General features: G+C 42.1%; 1 protein-coding gene across 1 annotated transcript in view; it reads right to left on the bottom strand.

Moving 5' to 3' along the window:
- The window catches only part of LRP6 (LDL receptor related protein 6), a 121,402-nt gene extending 108,231 nt beyond the window's left edge, over nt 1-13,171 (bottom strand). Inside the window, exon 1 of the mRNA XM_065742310.1 lies at nt 12,816-13,171. Within this exon, the coding sequence (XP_065598382.1) occupies nt 12,816-12,870 (55 nt within the window). The 5' untranslated portion in view covers nt 12,871-13,171. The remainder of the gene's footprint in view (nt 1-12,815) is intronic.
- Nucleotides 13,172-13,385: the final 214 nt, after the last annotated feature.

Raw genomic sequence — 13,385 nt, 5'->3', positions numbered from 1 at the left:
GGCACTGTAATAGCAGTCACACAGCATTACCTAGACACACACTAAGGTTGGCTTGTTGTATGCTTGTCTAGCTGTCACTACCCTCCAGATTTATTCATCAGTATAGGTAATCATTTCAGTTCCTAGAAGGATGCACGTCCTAACAGAAAGGCCTGCATTTACATAGCCAGTGATGTGTACAAACAAATGTCAAACATGGCTACATTGCCACAGCAGATACGCTTCCTGTATGAAAAACTCACAGTGAAATTAGAAATACTGATATCTAACAAATGCATGCTTCAGAAAACTCAAAAGTGAGTTTCCAACATCAGACTATTACCCTCATTACCACGAAACTGTTTATCAAAGACACTGCCATGTGTATTGGGAGTAGTTGAGTCAACTTAAAAGCTCCTTAATCTACCTCTAACTATAAAAATTACACAAATGCTGCTATATGTTTGGAAGCTATTTTCTTTCTTTTTTCTTCCTTTTGAAAACTAAATTTTTCAGGCTGTCTGCCTAAATTTAGAAACACTGAATATAAATTGATTCATGCCAAATTTTAGAAGCTTGAGATAGAAAGCTACCTGAATAGCTTGAGGGAGGAGCTTTTATAAAAATATTTGGATTCCCTTCTCCAGAAAGCAAGTATTTAGTGCACAGCAAAATACTCAGTGTAACGATTATGAAAAAGGAGTAGACAATTTTAAAAGAAGGAGAAGAAACCTTTCATTAAGTGTGTTTATTACCTTACTTTGCTATCACCTTCCCTTCCTTGCATAATTTCCCATCCCCTAAAGATTTGAAACAAATCACATTAGTTTCCTTAAGTGTAGGTTGCTTACAAAGACTGCATTTGCAGGGAAAATACAAACAAAAACACAACTTGGTAAATTGAAAGTGGTAAAAAAAACCAAACAAACAGATAAGCAATATAAACACCCACTTTTTAAACCTTGCATACAACTGTAAGTCGAAACATCTAGTTAATAGCCAGCTCAGTATCACCCAGCGCACCGTACACTGCATGCAGCCAACTGGCAGAGCTTGCTCTAATAAGACAGCATGCCCAGCATTTGAAAAAAGGTAAATCCACACACAAATGAGTACAGGCTCCATTATTATGTACAACACGGAGCAAGAGTCCCCATGCACACAGCATGCAATGAATTGGAACACCAGGCATGTCAAGTGTAATCACTGAGGCCTGAAGGCACCGCTGAGCCTAACACAGCTGCCTCGCATAGGTTATTCACTCCTTGCTGGTGCTCAGAGCTAGCTGAGGAGCAGCCAGAGAAAACGTCCTTTTCATGAATGATAGCAGTGATTTGAATGGCAGCTCAGAAGAAGCACGGCTACACATCAGATGAGCAGCTTCACGCAGATTGATTCAAAGCCACAACTTGCAGCACTTGCAGCACATTCCACAGGGCTGGCAGATGAGGATATTAAGCTTTCCAATTTGTTGCGACATTCAGGAATTAAGAATGTATCACCAAAATAATAACAAACAGGTTTGTTCCTCCACCCTGTCCAACCCTTCCTAGAAAAGCTAATATTTGAAGATGACAGCATTAGTACCAAGTTTCAGGCAGGATTAGTACCAAGTTTCATTCTCTGCTTTTTACTTGACTCAAATAGCAATGCCAAAGCAAGAACTACTGCAGAAGATTCCATCCTGCTCCACATAACTCACTTTAAATGAAGTATAGGACCCAGAGAAGCTTTCTCGAATAGCACTTAGGAACTATACTAGTATCCTAAGGGAAGAAATCCAAGAGAAACTCCTTTCAAAGCAAGGCAACTATTTTACAGTTTAAGCTATGATGGGGTAGAGATGTAATTCAAATTTACTTCCTTTAAAAGAAGTCTTTTAATACGTTTCTATTTTCCTTTCTATATAAAATGCATAATTATGATGTAATTGCATCAAACAATAAGACGCTGAAAAGAAGTACTTACACTCCCTTAAAGGAAAAGAAAAAACATCCTAGAAATCAGCAATGGAAATCATAGTGAAAGTTCCCATTTTACCTACCACCAGGGAGGCCTACCTGTAGTTTATTCTACTAACTGGAGAAAAGTCCCCAGAGTTTCAAAACAGCTTTTTTTTTTTTTTTGTATCAGCCAGCAAGAACAATGTTTGCTCAGAGACCACAAAAAGTTACATCTGAACTGCAACAAAAACTGAGGCTTAAAAATACCACAGCCCATAGGATGAAAAGTGGTGAACCAATTAAAAAAAAATCAGATAAAAACATTTTAATTTTTTTTTCCACTTAAAAGGCAATTTTAAGCCTGTCAGAATTTGTCATACTTTTAACTTGTCAGTTGCCTGTTCCACAAGCTCCTGCTCACTCTTTTTCTGCTTCCAGTAATCTGTGACACCTCCAGATGTCATGAGGTGAATGTTACCTTCAACAGGCTCATTCTCCTGTACTTGAGGGAATTCAGCATGGTTGCGGCAATTAACATCACCTCATTTTCCCCAACCCCTTTTTAATGCATTTCCAAACCTCGGCAATGCTGCTCTACCCCCTCACACAGCTACAGGCCCACTCCCAAGCTGATTTAATAAATCAGCAAAACATTTGCCTTGATTACCGAGTTGAACTAGCTCAGAAGAGTTCCAGCAATCTCTGAAGTGAGGCAAACAGCAGGGTGCTGGGGGGGAAGCAGCTACCCTCTCCTGCTGGTAGCCCCGCTCCAGATGGGACTGCAGCAACAGCCTTCTCAGCTCCACTTCTCATTGCAGGTCTTCAGCCTCCCTTCTGTATTGGCACTAGCACTCAGACGACAGCACAGCAAGATAATGCAGAGAGCTAAACTAGCAGAAAGCCACCTTACTCCTTCCTCATTTGCCAGAAAGTAGTTTTTAGCCAGTTATTAGCTCAAACAAAATCAGATAGATGTAAATGCAGCAGGGTGAGGCAGGACAATACAATCTTCGACAAATTAGCTGAACCAGTTACTTGCGAACCTCCAACTCAGGAACAGGACCTTCCAGACTAGAGGCGTCCACTGTAGTCTGCAGAGGTTGTTCACATATGGAAAGAAGCATTCAGGCAGACAGACTGCTAATAATTGTTACAGTGGAAAAAGATGTCTTTAAATTGGAAAGACAAAAATCCCTCTCTTGGACATATTGGTGAAGAAGTCTGAGCACTTGAAGGTACTTAACACTGTCAAGTTGACTGAGGATAGTAAGTGTGACAACTGGAAAAGCAGGGAGACAGAGATGAGACACACCAAATAGCCATACACTTTCCTGGATGAGGCAAAGGAAGCATAAGGAATTTGCCAAACATCTTGATGGAAAAACATGCACCCATAACCAGACCACACGGGAAAGAAAAGCAAGGAAATAGGTACAGATAACCAGCAAAGATCATTAGTTGCAACCTCCTCAAATCCACAGTATACAGAAAACTCTTTGTTGTATTACAGTTCTCCCCTTTCCCAAGATGTCCCACAGATAATCAACAAGAGAACATAAGACAAATTCTCTTGGAGGTGAGCATTTAGGTACAGTCTCTCCTCATTTCCCAGGTTTCAAATTTCTTCATTACTGCTTACACTTAGCAATTCTGTATATTTGGTTTATGTGAATCTCCAAGTTCTGCTGCTCAGCCTGGAAAAGGTACTGCAAGTTTTAACTTCTACGTCCTGCTCCTCATAAGTTGTAAAGAAACATATACAGTGATGATTTATATTTTCAAACAAACAAGAAATCTCCAGGAAACACATAGGAATTTCAGCACTGCTAGTACCAGAATTTTGCACTAAATGCTCCATCACAACAGCTGCACCAATTTAACACACACAACTGCTCTTACACAAAGAAACTGACTTAACAGTAGCCCCTACTCCATCTTCACTGTGAATAGAGTGCTCTCTTCTATCTGAACCTCCTTACTCTCACAAATACACCTCCAAGACACTGCAGGCAGCCAGACTTGAGGAAGTTAATCTGAGGCAGTCCAAGTTTGTTGGAGGAGTCCTCTTCTCTTTAGAAGACCTAAAGCATATTTGACATCCTAAAGCCATCCAATGATTGTTCAAGTGACATCTCCAAAGGTCAAAGGAACAGGCAGGCTTACCAGTGAGTGAGAAGAGTGAAAACACCAGTGCCAAAGCAAAGACACCAAACAGTAGCAATGGCACTTGGATTCTGCAACAAGTCTCTACTGTTAATTTTGCAGAACCCTGGCCAACAGGAGCTGTTGAGAGATCAAGGCATCCATGTAAGATTTGCATGGATGGTACAAGGACAGTAAGTAACCCCTCAACCTGCTTTATAGCTGGGAAAAAAGCTTTCCTTACCAAAGGATCAGAAGAACGTGGGAGGTAAGAGAATTAGGGAAAAAAAGCAGAGGGAAGGACAGAAACATCAGGTCCAAGCATACAAAGCCAGCAGACTTGGTATAGTACAGCAAAAGCACACTCAAGTAATGAACTCTAGCGCATAAAATGTAAATAACTTTTGGAATAGCAAACATAACTCATGAAATACTTTGTTGGCAATAAACCCACCACTGATGATTTCCAAATCAGAGTTCCAGTGTTTAGCAGTACATTCGCATTGATTGCCCATCTCAGGAAGCAGAAGGCATCTCAGCTCATCTTCCTGTAACACTCACTCTCCTACTCTGAGCACTGCAATCCCATGGGGACAAAAGACTTTTCAAATGCCACTTTGGCTGGCAGTTGACATATAGCTGACAGCCCAGTATGAACACAAAGCTATGCTACCTGGTGGCCAGGCCTTTGCCTGCAGCCATGTATAAAGCTATGAGCTTCTATTGATTTTTAAAAGGGGACCCAAAGTGGCAAGAAAATAAAGGTGGCACAGCACACTTTCCTTGGGCTAAAGAAGATTCTAGAAAGGAGAAAGGTTCATAGAGATGTATGACCATGTAGCACCACAATCCATACTAACATTTGAAGATCCGCATCATTATGCTTCCCATTTCCTCAAGCATCCTCATAACCCCCCTTCACCACTCTTCCAGTTTCTCTAGCAGTTTCCAGAACAACACATGAGGCTGCAGAAGTAAACTCCTCTAGTTTACTGGAAACACCCCAATACCAACTGTTTAATAAAAAAAGTTAACCCACAAATATACAGCTGCAAAGCATCTCCTCCTTGCAAGTCATATTTCTGCGTGCATCTCTGATCACAGAGAAAAAAAACCAACAACCTTATTTTGCCAAATTCTAACAATTAGAGCCCTACATCTGAATAGGGATTATATTTTGCAGTTCAAACTTGAAGGCATGTGATGACAAATAATATGAACAGATAATACTGAAATAAAATACTATCCCTTACACCTTATGGCATCATTATTTCCTAAAGAGCTTTTAACAGTAAGAAAATAATCAAGAAGCTTCTATCAAATCACTCCTGATGCTGCTGAAAGGCTGTGACCCCTCCAGTGAATTAGACCCCAGAGACACTAAGCAGTGATGGGTAGCAGAGGCAGTGCATTTCCCAGCACCAAGGGCCATAAGATATGCCTGGAAACACCTACCAGGTTGACAAGAATACTCCAAATCCTGCTGCTAGCCTGGAATGATTGCAGTCTATGGGGCTGTCCAACCTGGACAGCACAGATGTCTGGGAATACACATCCAGCTGAGAGCAGCCTGGGAACATTGGGGGTCTCATCCAGACTGATGACAATTCCTATAGAGATAAAAACCCACAAACTAAGCAGCATCACTGGTCTACCTTCAAATCAACATTTTCCCCACCAACACAAAGTTCACAGTCATTGAGCTACACTTAGACACCTTTATCAGAAATTTATCTCAGCTGGCATGCCCAGCATATATGGTGTTAATGTTTCTTGTGGTATGTTTCACAAAGTTAAAAATATTAAAACAAAATACTCCTTAATTTTTTGTTTTTTAAAGATTTTTGAAGTGCTATCAGGAAGCTGCTGTGAAGTATGACCTCAGAATTTAGCAGAGAAGACCCCAAATAGGAGGTCTGAATGACCAGAAAAGTTGTCAGCACTACTAAGCGCAGTGCAAGAGTAAGCAGCATCTCAGCTGTGCCACAAATGTACAACTGATGGAAGAGGGAAGGCAGCATTGCTGCCTCACAGGTTTGTCACATTGCCATTGCTGTTCTTCTGCAAGTTTTCATCAAAAAAATGGATTTGCTATCTGATGATACTTTACAGTGTGCTTCCCAGGTCAAGCTTGGTGAACAGCAGCTCTAACAGTGCATCTGTCATAATGTAATACTGAGAATAAATGAAAAATAAATCTATCAGCCCCACTAACAAAATGGTTTTTGTCCATACAAGTCAACAGATGCTTATATTTACACAGTTACAGCTCCAGAGAAAACAGTACCAAAAACTGCAAAAATGGAAGGATACACTGAAATAGAAAATAGAATTAGAAGAAAATTGAAACAAAGTACTTCCAGTACAAGCCTGAACTTAAAACTTCCATCAGCCAAAAGAAATTCAAACCAAAAGTGCATTTTAAACAGTCTTAAGAGCACATCAATTTCACTACAGACTATTTAATAACAATTCCAGTTCAAATAGTTAATAGCTATTTCGGAAAGAGTAAGGAATGATGCACATATACTTCCAGGATTTTGAAAATTATTGCACTTTTCATTTGTCTTCTGAAACACAGTTGGACCTGCATGATTTTTGTTCATTTCTTAAACTCTCAGAAAAACTCACGTCTCAGAGTGCTTTCTGCATTCTGTGTTTCTCTTCAGCGAGACTTGCATTACAAAATTAGAAAAGTATACGTAGACAAACACTGTTTGAAAAACATGAATGGTCTGGTCTATTTTGTATTGAATGTAACTTAATTCTGACTTAATTCTGGTAATCCAAAAGGGGAAAAACAACAACAGAAACAAACAAAAACCAGCAAGAATCCATAAACACAAAGAAGATTAACAACAAAAAATCCTTGGAACATTAACAATTATTCTTTATAGGTAAAGGGGGTAAGGGTGAGACTCACTTAAGTTTCTGACTTACTAGAACAGCAACGCATTCCAAACAGACAAAAGAAGAGTCAGTAAAAGATTTACTAATTACTTTTTCCTACTCTTCCATTGTTCTTAATTTTAATATTTCTACTCTTTTACTGTTTGTGTGGGACAGAGGACTCTCCAATTTCGACAGTGTTAACATTTTAAGTAACATTAACACTGTGAGTACAAGCAAAAATTATATTCACTGCTTTGACAGAATGATAATCAGAGGAAAAATATCTGATATTCTAAGTCACTTTCCACGTATTCTCAACTTCCTGAATTCAAGGAAACACATCTGTCACATTCTAAAACTGTTTGACAACAGATAGAGAAGAATGCTTATTATTGAACTATTTTGGAACCATAAGCATTTTTAAAAAATAAAGAAAAAAATGTGTTTTTCCTGTAGGAATGGATCAAGTAGGAAAAAAAAGCAGGAGAAGAAAGGGCAAAAGTATATTAGAGTATCAGAGAATGAAATGATTTTTGATCAAGCAAAATCATATAGTTAGTTGATTAAGATTTTTCTGTCTCAGATACGATTACTATTCAAATCCAACATCAAGAGCTCACACATGGCTCTTATAAGCTGAATTAAAGCTATAATCCCATTTCTGCCACATTTATTATATCACAAGGGAGTAGTTCTATTTAGGTAATGTGATCCTGTAACAAGATACCAAAAAAATCGGCATGAATGTTGCCATTTTCCATGTCTGTTTATATTTAAAACATTTTCTTATTGTTCTATTCATATAAATAACGAAGCTCAAAAAACATTCCATCTTCTTAAGCTGACACGTTTTCTCCAGACTTTGTAACAGTTAGCAAAGAAAACAAAATATTACTAATCCACAGAACATCTTAAGCTATACTTTGAGCAGTACATTCTTAAAAGTATACTGTACCTCAAATGAAAAAAGGTATTACAGCATTCACATTGTATTCACAGGTCAGTAGATTTGACTCCATTTCAGAACAGGTAGGCAAATGTGCCAAATGCTTTGAAACTGGCACAGTTGATGGCTACTATCCATAGCACAACAGTCACAAGGAGACAAAGAAAACTATTTTCATAGCCACAGCACAGGGAAATATTAAAAAAAAAAGAGAGGGGGGGGAGAGAGAGAGAGAGAGAGAGAGAGAGAGAGAAACAAGTTCATGTCTGCTTGCGAACACCATCACTGCAGTCAGACCAAGCAGACCAAGTTCTTCTGTCCAAGCAGAGCAAATATGGAGCCTGATCACACTGTGAATCTCTTTCCATGAGTATTTATAAACTGCAAGTATATCTACAGGGCTTGATAAAGGCTCTCTAAATATGCCTGACAAATATAAATAGGAAAAAGTTGATCAATGTTTAGGGTCAATAACCAGTGCTTACATGCAGTCCATTAGAGACACAACACAATGCTTTCTCCTTCCTAGCCTTGGACAATTACTGCAAAAGAATCATGCCAGCTGCTTTGGTTTACAGCACAGAAATGCTCCAAAGTGTTAAACTCTGAAACTGCACAAGCCAGGTGTAAGTTTGTTAAGACAAGGTTATTAGAAGGGAATTAACTTTTTTCACCTAATAAAAAGAGGCACTAGCACTTCCCCATTGTAAGAGCCATAACTGCAATAGTATATCATAGATAATTAACTCCTGTGCAGTCACTGCAAATTCATCTCTTCCACAAGCCAACGAGACACACTGTTTAAGTTCAATGGCTCATCTCTCATATGAGCAATGCCAGTTGCTTTCTATGATCGCATCTGACCATTCCTGAAGCCACTCTCAACACATCTTTCTAAGCAGCCTACACCACTTGGAATTAAGTCCATCTGTGGAACGTTCCTTACCAAGATAAACTGTGTTTCACAGGCAACAGCTCCTTTCAAGGTACAAATAGCCTTCCATGTGTCATCAAAGAAGTGGGTGGCAGCACGGAGTTCCACCAGCCACATACATTTTATGAACTAATCCTGTCTTAGGTGAGCTTGCAGATGAGTGAGGGCTCCCCAGCAGCAGATCTGGCACCCAGGTCTGACAGAGCAGCTGGCCCTGCAAGAAGTAGCAGGACGCAACAAAGCTCCAGGAAAAACCGCATCCCTGGTGCCACTCAAAAACAGCACATACTGTTGTACAAGGATAAGGACTTCTTGAAGAAGCCACCAGCGAAGCAACCCAAGCAGCTAGCATTTCATAGGAAATTAATGAGGTTAAGTATGCTGAGGACAAAGAATACAATGTCTAAACCTGAAGACTGGCTGCCACAAGAGGTGAATGGTGACAGATCAGAAGCTGAGAGCTGCTTCTCTCTGATTTCTTCCCCTACTCTATTCCCTCAGAAGGAAAAATACTAAAAGTGCTCCCATTATATATGCAGTGTTGCTGAAATTTTGAAGTTGGCATTTTTGACATGTGACATCATCATAAAGGTAGTTACATATGTCCAAAGGAATCAGGTTTCTTCAGTTCCCAATGGTAGAGTTTAAAACATTCTTATGCTCCAGCTCCTGAGCTATCTTTCTCCAAAAATCTCTCCATCCATTCTACTAATTCCAGACAAATCCCTCTATTACGTAGAACTCAAATGCAGATGCAATCCATTCATGAGGGAAAAAAAAGGAACCCAATTAATGCTCCTCTAACCACTGTGTTTCTGAGAAACAACAGTAAGGATTCTGACCCAAATATCTGTACAGAACTTCCACTGAAGGACACAAGGAACCCATCATCTTTATACATCTATGACAAGATCCATATACCCACAACTTCCTCAAATATTTAGCACACCTTGCCATAAACACTTCTTCCTGTCATAATTTTTCTGTCAAAACAAACAAACAAAAAAAGAATGTTAAAGCAGTCTGATGAGAGCAAGCTATCAGAGATGCAATTGCAAAAACTATTAAAGCAATACTGGATATTTTGTAACATCTTAGATCACACTAATTTTAGAAAGTTCATGTAGAGATGAAAGAGGAAAAATGCATTTTTTTTTCTAAAAATATACGAAAAAGGCAAAGATGTTCCACTTACCAAAAGGAAGTTATTCACAACAACAGATTCAAGATCTCTTCTGAATCTATAAAGGGGTTTTAAAATGCTCAATACTGAACAGACATTTTCAGTTCTTCACTAACTGATTTCTTAATCAGCACAAAGGTCTGCAACATCCAGTACAGTCTGCACAAATATCACTGATAAGATCTCTACTCAAACAAGAGCTTTATGCACTTTCTGCACAATCAGGGTTTTTCAAAAATCAAACAGCAATTGCATGATGACTAGAGATATTTCTGGGACAAAAGCAAGCCAAGAATACTTGAGAAGGTAGAACTACGTCCTTAACACTTTTTAATAAGTTGAAACCTGTTTCACACTTATCTGCAGTTCCCTGACAGATGTGATGCTACTGCTATTGCCTCTTTGCAACTGCTAGTTACCTAACAAGAGCTTGGCTGGTTTCACAGCTGCTACAAAGAACATGCAAAGTGACCAGAGGTCAGGCCTTACTCACTTGTCTGTGCAAATCCTACAGCTATCCTACTAGCTTCCAGAAGGCACTGCTAATGTTCAGAGTTCCCCAAATCAAACCAAAGACCAAGAGAGGAGCACAAAGGCTGGACTGGTGAGACTCTGGGTAGATTCCACAAAAGCAACCCCTTTCTTCCATCAGCCTGAGTATGGCATGATGGAAAAACAGAATTAAGAAAAAACAAAACACACACACAAACCTCCGCAGCAAGCTGTTATGATATCAGCTCATCTCCTACAAATCTAAATAGCTGCCTTTGAAAAGTCAGTATGGTCTGCTTATCATAGTTCCCAGATTACTCAACAGAAAGGTGCCTTGGGGTGTGCTTCCAGTCACTACTGTAATGACTGTATGGTCCAGTACTTCTCCAAGTCCTTCCTAGTTTATAAGGCACCCCACTTCCAGGCTACCAATTTTGCCCCCTTCCAGATTGGTAAGACAGTTTCCTTGCACTTATAATCACAGATCAGTTGTAAACCTCTGTCCACTTCTGTTGCGTTTTCGCTGTTGTTAAGTCAGTAAGAATAAGGAAGCAAGCTCTCTAAGGATGCTGCAATTCACAAACATATTATTTCCCAGGTTTCAATCTCCAGTGTTGTTGACTTAGCACCCTTCATAGGAACAAATTCACAAACTAAGTAGTGAATGTCATAACTTCACCTCTGCTTTCATGTATAAACTTATTCATACCCATGCTGGCACTGCCTCTGCCTCATTAAAGAACAGCTGACACCTCTTATGAACTCAACACATCTTACTCAAACCAATTCTGCCTGTGTTGATGTTTTTATTAACAAGGATGCATCCATCAAAATTTGTTTTTTGTTTCTTCGGACTTCAGCTGATCCTGCTGTTTATATCATCATCAGCAACAATTAAGGAAATTACTATCATGTCACAAATAGAAGGTTATGAATTTAGGTGGGAAATCAAACAGAAGGAATGCGTGAATACAGAAGAAAGACTGCTTGGATACAAATGTCCTTGCCAATAGATAAAGATGACAGACGTGAAGAAATGACAGTCTAAATAGTTTACAAACTGAACATTTCTTCAAAGTTTATCATTAAGCATCACTGGGTATGCTAAAAAGTGCAGTAGGACATGTCACTATTTTGAAATTCATTTGAAGATGTGACTTTCACAGCACCGATATCATCCAATAGCATGCACCCCAGTGGTGCTGCCATTCGAACTGAACAGCAATGGAGAACCAAATGAATGGTTTATTAAGAACAGGTATGGTCCTTCCATAATAAAGCTAACTAATGAGGAATCAATTCCTCTCCAACCTCTGGATCCAACCTTACTTTAGAAAACTGGCTGCTCCAATTGAAAGCAAACTGTTACACAGTCCATTTAAACGAGTATACTTGCATCCTTACAAACAGGATACAATATGGCAAACAGATGCATAGGAAAGAAAAAAAAGAAAAGAGAGAGAGAGAAGGGCAGGGGGTATGGAAGAGTGGAAATTTTCTGTTTTGCTGAGTACCAAGCAACCGGCTTCTGAGCAGTTCCTTCAGACTGAAACACCTTTACTCCATCTTTCACGGAAAAGCCACGAATGTTGAGAACACTAATTTTCTATATCAAAATGTGACTGATTAACTATTAGTTTTTAACCTCTCACATCCTCTAGCATAGAAAACGATGAGAAAACAGCAAGATGACTGAACGCAAACATCACAGGTGATTTCTTCCCAAGAAGAGCAGACAGAGAGAAACCTACACAGGAGTTAAGTTCGCAACACACAGAGAAACCCGGTTTCCACGCCGCGACAGAAACCCTCCAGAAGCAGCAATCAAGGGGGGGGGGGGGGGGGGGGGAGGGAAGCGGAACCCAGGTGTCCTGGGGGAACGGCAACAGCCCCTTGCCAGGCACCGGGAGCCGACCCGGAGCCGCCCCGGCAGCGGGAACCCAACTACTCGGAAAACCCACGAGACGCAGTGGCAAAGGAGAAAAGCAAAAAGAGAAAAAAAGACGGGAAAACGAACAGCTTTGGTGCGGACAGGGAGAGCGGCGGGGCGAGCCGAAGCACTCGCTCTCGAGGCGCGCTGCCGCCGGCAGGGCCGGGGCTGCGGGGGGAGCTGGGGCCGTTCGGTGCCCTTTCACTCTCTTTTTATTAAAAAGCCAAACTTGAAGGCAGCAACAATGGGCCGGCCCCGCCGGCAAGCAGGCCGCTTCCCTCCCGCCCGGGCAAACATGGCCCCTCGCAGCACGGCCGTCAACTTTTCCCCGCCGTCTCCTCCTCCGCCTCCTCCTCCTCCCGCCCCCAGCTCACCTCGCATCAGGGAACAAAAACTGCAGGCGAGCAGGCTCCGCAGGACGGCCCCCATCTTCCCTCGCTCCGCGCTCTCACCGGCGGGGCGGCGGCGAGGAGCAGTACCTCCGCTGCCACTTCATGCTGCCCGGCGGGCGGGGAGGCGGGGGGAGGAAGGCCGGGCAGCGGCGAAGGGCGACCGCCGAGCCCCCCTAGCAGGCCGCCGGCCCCGGCGCGCAGCAGCGGCACCGAGCGCTCCCCCGCATGCCGGCCTCCGCGCCGCCGCCGCGGCCGCTCGCCATCCGCTCTCCGCTCGCTCGCTCGGCCTCCGCCTCCGCCGGGCGCGCACAGGCGCAGGGATACAGCCCTCCTCCTTTCCTCCTCCCCCGCCCCGCGCCGCGCCCGCCCGGCTCCGCGCTCCCGCCGCACCGCCCGCCTCCTCCAGCGGGGAGCGAACGAGCGGGCAAAGGGCGGCGCGCACACAGGCGGCGGCGGTCGAGCGCTTCACGGCCCGGCGGGCGGCTCCGCCTCGGGCGGGGCGAGGGCGGGCGCGCGCGGCCCACGGGCGCCCGTGGGCAGGGCGAGGGGTCG

The sequence above is a fragment of the Cyrtonyx montezumae genome, unplaced genomic scaffold (genome assembly GCF_038088225.1).
Source record: "Cyrtonyx montezumae isolate F1298 unplaced genomic scaffold, pur_monq_1.0 scaffold_3, whole genome shotgun sequence".
NCBI lineage: Eukaryota > Metazoa > Chordata > Aves > Galliformes > Odontophoridae > Cyrtonyx > Cyrtonyx montezumae.
The sequence above is the reverse complement of the archived record's forward strand: the minus strand, read 5'-3'. Positions and strand labels throughout refer to the sequence as shown.